Consider the following 9,181-nt stretch of genomic DNA (forward strand, 5'->3'; position numbering starts at 1 on the left):
CACTAGCTGTGACATGCTTCTCCCCTGTAAATTACATTGGTAGAGCATTTACACATCAGTTAAGAAAATGTAGCTAGTAACCCTTTTTTGGTCTGGCAGCTTGAGGATATTATTCCATATTTAGAGGAAACACTACATATTTACAGTGGCAAGATACAGCAGTCTTTTTCTAAGTATAATAACTCTGACAAACTGCATTTTTCTCTGGCTGCAGACACCTTACAACTGAAAACATCAGAAAGGCCTCTGGTAAGCAAGATTGTACTATTTGCTCAAATGAGGGTAAAAAGCCAGTCTAAAATATGGAATAACAAGAACTAGCATAATTGCAGCTTACACCTTGTATTTGCTGCTGTAAAACAAAGCAACACTGTGATGAGAAGATCTTGCTTACATTTATTCGCTCCAGAGTAAATGCATATTCCTATGCCAGACTGATAAAACTTTTTAGAAACTGAAAATCCAGATTTTGTTTTCAGTTAAACAATACAAAAACTTATCTTATATATAACTTTATTCACAAATTATTATAGAATTATAGTGTAGAACCGTTTCAGCAGCCCCTTATCTCTTTAAAGCCCTAAAGTTGTAAAACTAATTCACCTACACCACCTCCACACCGGTAGAGCATTTCCAATTCACTGCTGCCCATCCCAGAGAAGAAACTGAAAATGTGAAAGAGCAGTTGTTCAACAAACCATCTTTGGCTTACTGGCAAAAATCTCATTCAAATAATCTAATTGACCAAATCGATGCTGAAAAATTTTGTTAACCAAGTTTAACAACTTGAGTTCAGTTCCTGGTGAAAAACTATTCATCTGATGAGATCACCAACAGTAGCATCATGTCTAAGAAAAGGTGCACCTTTGGAAGTTCAGCTTACCAACTTCTTGATAAATTTTGTTTTCTGACAATTAGTTGTACTTGAGGAAGCTTCTGCAGACTGCATTATGATCCTCCCCAAAGGACATCAGTCTCCAACTTTCTTTGCTGCAAGCACTACTGGCATCTTACCCACAGAAGTGCTTTTACTTAAATGCTTTTTACTGGAACTTTTACAGGAACATGAGAAGGCACTACTCGAGAATATACACTGGAAACAGTCCAATATAAGGCATTCCAGGTTACAAGAGGTAGTATCTGTAGGGGGATACAGTATGGGTAAATGAAGGTGGTATAGAATGTAATCTTACCCCTTAAAGAGTTGCAGCTGAGCCAATTATTAAGGATCAGGAGCAGGCCTGATGTTAACAGACCACACCTGTGGCCAATTAGAAGAGTGTTATAAAAGAGTGGATTGGTTGGTTGAGAGAAACTGGAGTTAGTTGGCTACTATGAGGACAAGGAAGAGTCAGTGCCTAGAGGAGCTGCTTCAAGAAACATCAAGGAGGCATGAAACTCTAGCAATATGGAACCCTTGCAACATAATGACATTAGAACTCTTACACTATAATGACAACAGGTATCTTCATTTGTAGATGTAACCTAGGAGATGGTACTGTCAATATGTAAGGACCCCATCACTAAACAGGGACCAGATGATTTACAATATCAGAAGACTAGAAAAGGTAAAGCACAAGGCAAGTGGTGTCATTTACAATGTAACGTGCTGATTTCTGAGCAGTGATAACAAAAAGATGTTAGCTTCAATTGGGAGAGAGTCTTAGAAGAGCTTCAAAGGTGACACTGAAGGCATCCAGGACAAGATGATTAGAGAAGGGTTATTTTTTCCTTTAAAAAGAAAATCTGAGAAGTGGAAGTGCCATGGCTGTCTGCTCATACTAAGTAGCAGGGAGAAAGACGCAAATATTAAGGAAAAAAAATTACTTAAAAAGCAACATAAGATCAAAACACTTAAATGATTGTAAACAACTTTAGCTTTGATTAGAAGAAAAGATTTTGAAGGAGGGCTGATTGGAATGCCTTTGATTAACAACCAAAGGAATGAACTTCTGAAATAGCCTTTGAAAGTAGAAGCAGTATATTTGTATTTATTAAAACAGCCAAATAAGCTAACAGAATTAATCATAAGGTAGAATAGAAAAGCTTCAGAATTGCAGCTGAAGACCTGTGGTTTGAAAATTTGGTATACTGGTGAGCAGATTTTTTCCATCCACATAGTATTAAAATAATAACTAGACACTAATGAAGCAGCAGACAGGCATAGAATAATGTTTTTATTTTTCCTTTTTTTTTTTTGTCCCCATAATACAATGGAGTTTCCCCAAGATCATCTAAGAATTTTATCCTAACACATTTCTTCATAATAGGACTAAACATTCACTTCTGGCTTCAGCTGTCACTGGTGTCTTCCTAGAGCACCTGATAATTGTTGGGGCTTTTAGATGGAAACCCATCTAAATTTAGCTTGTGGATCAGGGACTGTACTATTAGGTCTCTATTGACTTAAGAGTTCAGACAACAACTCACAAGTAAACACCTAAATAACAGATATCAGTCTGAAGGTGAAATTTATCCTAATTCTAAGCATTTCTCTTCTGCACTGCAAATGCATTCAAAATACACTCTTGTAAGCTGCTGCAAGGGATTGAATTGGGTGACAAAAAATCTCATGTTCATGTGTAGTACAGAAGGATACCAAATTAACAGCTAAGAAAAAATCTTAACTGTATGGAAACTGCACAGCAATATTCCCAATATTCACTAGTTTTTAACTAGATCTTAATATAAATATTGCCTGTAAGTTGTCCTTTGCATTAAAAGATTTATTTGCTGAACATGTATGGTCACAAATTCTCTCATAAATAAAGTAAAATTCATGACTATTAACAGAGTAGTTATTATAGGTCATTCTGGCCTATTATGTATGTGAAAAGCATTATCTTTTTAGTTAATATCATCGAGCATAGGATTTTAATGTTTTAAAGTTTGAAATCCCTTTAAAGTTAAAGACTGTAGTCAAAAAGGAATAAATTTTCCACATTTAGACTTTATGAAGAAATGCAATGTTTTCAAGGGAACAAAAAAACCCCACTAATTCTCATCATAAGAAGAAATGAGTTCTACAAATGAAACTGAGAGTTATTTTGCATACTCAAAACCAACCAACAGCTAATGACTGAAAGCCTTGAAAACCAAAGAACATTCTAACTTCTACCCAAATGGTTTCTATTTTATAAAAAACCCCACCACTCTAAATAAGGCAAGGTATTTTTTTAAAAAAGCCTGTAAGTAATGTAAGTAACCATAAATACCATAAGTAACAAAATATCCTACAGCTGCAGACTGCCTCTTAGCTTCACTGCCTCGGGCCTAAAAGCTTTAACACTAGTCTTCTGATGCTTAAGAGCAGGCTCAAATCAAAAACAGTAGTAGCAGCATTTTAATTTAAGGTACAAGATGGTCTGCACCATAGAAGAACATCTTGCACAGACACCACTACCAGGCTAAATAGAAAGGCATTTCCCACACATCAAAAATTCTCTTCTGGAAGATGCAAAGTAAGCATGCAAAAAAAAAGCTTTTCCTACTTAAGACTGATGGGTACAAGACTTTTGCGTAAGATTTCTTCTCCTCTCAAGTCAAGCAAAACATTGAGATAAACAGAAAAACATGTGTCTAGGGTGGAGATCACAATCTGTTTTTTCATGTTTAGTTTCTAAAATTTCCTCTGAATTCCTTTAACAGTGCTTGTTGAGACCTCCTAGACTATTCCTAACATGACAAAAAAGTAATCTCTTTTGGAGCTTTACATGTAAAGTCACACAAATAAATTAAAAGATGTTAAATACTAAACACAGCCTGTCCTGATAATTCCTCACTACTTTTCCTCAGTAATTTTTCATCCATTTTTTCAACAATAAAGTAAATCCAAAACATCTTGTTATGTCATCAGATTAAAGAAGGCTCAGTCATGTATGTAATAGTAATGAATTCTGCACAGGAACACAATGGTTAAAGGAACAAGGCAAGGGTTACAAGGCTGCTAGACACAACTATTTTCAGAACAGAAATATTTACATTAATGAAAGGATTAAGTTAAGCTTTCCTCTGGAAGTAATTTGCTTTAGTTTTCTGCACTGAAGTAAAAAATCAGGCAGTTGAAACTATCATATCAGTTTGGCTTGCCATTTAAAACTTTTATGTTTTTTTGTAAAACACACAGGTGAAAATGTAAGTACGTATACATGTAAACAAGAGCATGATTAAAATCTGTTTTCCAACCATTTGTATTACATAAAAACTCACAGTCACTTAAAATAATTTTTTGTAACTTACACACATAAAAAAATGTTTACTATGTGATTTAAACCCAAATAGTTAAACCCCAGTGTCATTCCCATTAAAGACTATTGTAGTTTGGCTAGTACTATTGAAGGGTCAGGAATGTACTAACACAGTTTTTTCCCCCTAGTTTCTCCTCAGTCAGTAGCTCCCAATTATCTTGGGAGAAACACAATATTAAATATATATTATGTGATGATTGTTACTTACAATTAGCTGTTTCAAGCCTACAAATGACTGCTCTACAGAGTTGGCATTTAAAACTTGTCTCTTCACTGCAGCCTGCTCCCCCAAGAAGCGAAGCATTAGGTCTTTTACTGCATCTCCCTTGGTGTTCATGGAACAGAAAAAGAAAACAGATAATGAGACTATTTAAGACATTATTTCAGCAAAATAAAACGTAGAATTAAAACTGAGCAAAAGAATTCTTTCCTATAGAGAAATACAAATTTTCCAGTATGTTACATGTGTAATAAATATAACTGCATGTGTATATACAGCATTGGAATGAAAACTTCTACATATACTCCACATAATTTGCTATATTTTTTCTTCCATGTATAGGTTTCAGTTAGCATTGACACATTCAGATTTATTTCCTTATTCCTTATTCCTCCAGATTTATATTATGGTCATTCACAGATCTTACAAAATATTCCTCAAAGATTTTATAAAAACCAGAAAGTTTTACAGGTTTTTGTAATGTATATTAACATTGAAAGGTGCAATCTATTGATCAAAAATAAACATGCACACAGCAAGTTAGCCTTTAATATCCACAGAAAATAAACTTTGAGAGATCATAAGCCAAAGTAAACAGCAACCCTTCAACAAGTGTTATAAATTTCAAAAGAACTAGCTGCAGGCATCAGTCAGAGAAACTGGGCTATCTGAGCTCAATAGCTGTTTGCCTAAAAAGAGAGTGAACTGCATTTAATAGCAGCAGAGCTTAGCAATGAAAAAGACAATTGACATTAAGTGTTTCAACTTTCTCCATGGACAGTGATGGGAAATATATTAGTTTTCTGTCTAGCTTCTTAAGGAATGAGAACTACTGTTTCACTACATGGAAATTTTTTACCCCTAATGATAAACAACAGATCTGCCTGACAGAAGAGTCCAAAGAATTAAGAAAAGACAGTGTGTGCAAAATTACATAAATACAGAAGAATTTTTAAATCCCCCCAACAGTACTTTGGATCCAACAGTCCTTTGGTGTAGGAAGCAGTAAAAATGAATGTAATGAAACAAAGGACAATGACAGAAGAGAACAACTCATGAAAAAAAGGCATAATGGAAACAGCATAAAAAGCAGCACTCAGATTTGTTCTGACGTTTGGAGAACACTGCTACAGATAACCTTTACCATCTTTACCACAACCCAAGATAAATTTAAAACACAATGTTTTTTTAAATGATTGTCAAAAAGTAGCATGCAGCTGAAATAAAAGTCATTCAGTATTTTTCTTGGTGTGATTTATTGACATAAGACTTGTCTTACAATACACTTCCTGAGCAAGCAGGGCAAAAAATAAAGTCCCAAGCTTGTCAATACATATAATGTGAAATTTCAGTCCTTCCCTGAAGCACACTTAAGAGTTCACTCACTGCAAATGCATTTTTCATCCAACTTACCTGTCCACTGCATGTAGCTTGGTTTAACATCTTGCATTAACATTCAGCATTAGCAAACTATTCATACCAAAGCTCTAATGACCCTTGTTGGTAGCTACTTTAACATTGAAAATATACCTCCCACAATGTTTCACTTGACATTTCAAGCACTCTACAATTACAAAGTTAAATACACAACTTGCAATACTATGGAACAATGATACCAAACCAGGGGATGTCAAATTAGTCAAGGCGACTGAAAAACAGTAACTGAAACTGGGGAAAGTTTTCTAAACATAAAGCACTTCAGAACTTTTTCCTGTGGACATGTCTATAAAACTCTTATAAATTATAGACAATGAAGAAAGCATTAGGATTTCCTTTAATGCCATTGATGATTTTACATCAGGTCTTTTGTAGAAATACATTACATGGACATTGTCAAACATCTTCCCTTCAATTATGTACTAAATGGTAGATCTGCATATTTGCACATGCCCAAATTTAGGGAGTGAGCAGCAGAAACAAGCCTTTAATCCCTGCCTGTGTTGAGGAAGGTGAAAGAGAACTATTGTAAAAAAGGAAGCTTGCAAAAAGGAGACCATCATCCTTGGAGACTGCAGAAGGGATCACTCCATCTGTCTAACTGGTTAGCTGTCAGGAGAGAAAGAGTACACACTGGAATAACCCATCAAGGTCTAAGGGATATTTTGGGTACAACGGGAGGAGGAATAGCTTCCTGTTACAGTGTTTTCTTTCACGCTAATTATTTGGCTCTGGGATAACAAACTAATGTTTTAAGATAAAGCAAACCCAAGAAGAAGCAGCAGTGTGGCATGGTATTTATTGCTTGTGACATAAACCCAAGATTTTTCAGATAATTCATCTATAAGTCTGGACATGATTCACTGCAGAAACTCTTCTGATAGCTCCTGCAGATTGGGAAGTTACTGCAGACTGCTCTCTGCTTGTATTTGACTATTGACTGATGGTCTTTGTTATGCATAATTAAGGATTAAAGCATCCAAACTCTCAACACCATCTATCTACACAACAATTCTATTATCCAGAGGCATAGATATCAAAGAGTAGGATTAACCTGTTTCAAGAAAAAAACCAAAACATCATGATAGTAAGCCTGGCTGAGCAGCCAGGATAAAACGATTTCATGAGAAATCCTGAATACATGTGAGTAAAATTTCCCAAATTCTGAAAAAAATGGTTTATGCCTTCTCACCTGTTAGAAATTGATAGATGACAAAAAATTACTTTTCACTACTATGTTGTTTGCTTTGTGATGTCCTCTAGTCTTTTAATTTTGGGGTTATCCCTTCCCAGCAGCTTGCTGCAGTACCCAATCTTTCTTAGAGGTTATACCTTTCCATCACTTGGGAAAGACAGAAATGATGCCATTTCAGCTAGTGTTAACATTATTGAGACCTCTGTGAACATGAGTGAAATAATTTCCCACTCAATCACAACAGGGAATTCCACAAACAAAGCTGTCTGCTTAGACTCTGCAGCACAGCTTAGAAGGTGCGTACATATTCCAAATGTGACTATTATCTTACTAACTCAGAGGACCAGAAATAAAGTACTTAAAAATACAAACAGCTTTGGCTTCTATGGAAGCTGTCAACACTGGTTTTCAATGCAGCAAACAAATGTCACTGTGAATAAATGAGATCTGGTGTTAGCCTCCTCCTACAAGGCAGCAGTGACACTGCATTTTCTAATTAGGGTTGAACAATACACACAAGGTGACCATCAACAACAATATGAAGTACTATGATATACAGATTACTGGACAGATCTACAGTATTTCTAAAATATAATCACAGAGAAAGATACAGTAATAGACTCTTACCTGGATATTATCGAATTTCAATCCAGGCATGGTGAGATTCTCCTTGTCTATGAACACCGTGCTGTATTGTTGTGTGGCAACTGAAATGAGAACATTTCTTGTCTCCTCACTGGGAATCCAAGCATCATTTCTTCTATCTAGTTCACTCATATTTAAGGCTGTGGCAAATGGGTCATCACTCCCAGCAAACACAGCTTGGATTTGTGAGAATGGCTTGGGGGATTGAGTTATTTCTAGAGATGATGGGGGACCACCTGCTTCAGGTCTCCCATTCTGCACAGGGAAAGTAGGGTTGGATGAAGAACCATCTCCACCATTAGAAAGAGAGGACATTTGTTCTGGAACTGAAGAGCTTGCATTGGGATTACTAACAGAAATAAAATTGGAGGTCGTGAATGAATCAAAAAAATCAGAAGCTAAAGTATTAGTGTTAACAGTGTCACCAAAGAACTTGCTTAGACTGGGACTTGGTTGAACCACCTGTGGATTATACTTCACTGGAGTCTCTATTATACTACTAAAACTGGGAGATTTCACCATCTGAGGCTCAAAACCATCAGGCAGGAACAACTGTGGCTGGGAACTAGCATTGTTTGCTTGGCTGAAGATGGTGCACACAGGAATGGACTCAGTCTCAGTCGATGGTTTGGTAGTACTGGGCGACAACATCTGGTCCTCAGGTGTGCTCTCATCAGCATTATTTGGTTTTGTTTCAACAGGAACATTGTTTCCCAGCTTTGGTTCCTCCTTCACTGCTTCCTGAATTGAGTCTTCCTTTAAAGATGCCTGATCATCTGTTCCAATCTCAGAAATGTCTTTAGGAGTTTCTTCATGTTCAGTTTCACTCTCATTACTTAAAAACTCTTCTTTATCTGCTTCTGTTGGTGTTTTTTGATTATCTTTAGCTTCCATTTGGTCTACTATCTCCTGAAGACAACCAAGTTCACCCGTGTCATCTTCACTATTGTTTGGGGAATCTGAAATAATGACACTTTCCATCATTTGCTCATTAAGTTTATCTACAAAATTATTTGAATCCTCTGATACAGTTTCATTCCCTTCAGACTCAAATTCATCTCCACCAAGGTCAATGGTTTCCTCATGAAAGAGAATTTCTTCCTGAGTTTTCTGCTGAACTATGTCTCTGCTGTCATCTTCACCTGAGGTGCTCTTTGCATCCTTAGCATTGCTTTCATTATTCTCCATAGTAACTGAAAAAGGAGAAGCCCACCAAAACAGGAATTAGTTTTATTACTTGTATATTGCTCAGGTGTCACAGCGAAACTCCTAAGTACCATACAAAAGTAAAATACCATAATATTTTAGTAAATATACTATAGTAAAATTCTTGCTTTAATAAATAGTGATTTCACTACTTCACATCTTCCCTTTGACATTTTTCATTTAATGTCTAATCACAGAATCAATTCTGAAAATATTTCCTCTTTTCTACAT

At 35.9% G+C, this 9,181-nt stretch overlaps 1 protein-coding gene across 1 annotated transcript in view; it reads right to left on the reverse strand.

Moving 5' to 3' along the window:
* Nucleotides 1–8,937, reverse strand: part of TRAPPC12 (trafficking protein particle complex 12) — a 50,008-nt gene extending 41,071 nt beyond the window's left edge. Inside the window, exons 1-2 of the mRNA XM_005426232.2 lie at nucleotides 7,727–8,937; nucleotides 4,456–4,572 (exon numbers count right to left, since the gene is read on the reverse strand). Coding sequence (XP_005426289.1) covers nucleotides 4,456–4,572; nucleotides 7,727–8,932 — 1,323 coding nt within the window. The 5' untranslated portion in view covers nucleotides 8,933–8,937. The remainder of the gene's footprint in view (nucleotides 1–4,455; nucleotides 4,573–7,726) is intronic.
* Nucleotides 8,938–9,181: the final 244 nt, after the last annotated feature.

The sequence above is a fragment of the Geospiza fortis genome, unplaced genomic scaffold (assembly GCF_000277835.1).
Source record: "Geospiza fortis unplaced genomic scaffold, GeoFor_1.0 scaffold139, whole genome shotgun sequence".
Classification (NCBI taxonomy): domain Eukaryota; kingdom Metazoa; phylum Chordata; class Aves; order Passeriformes; family Thraupidae; genus Geospiza; species Geospiza fortis.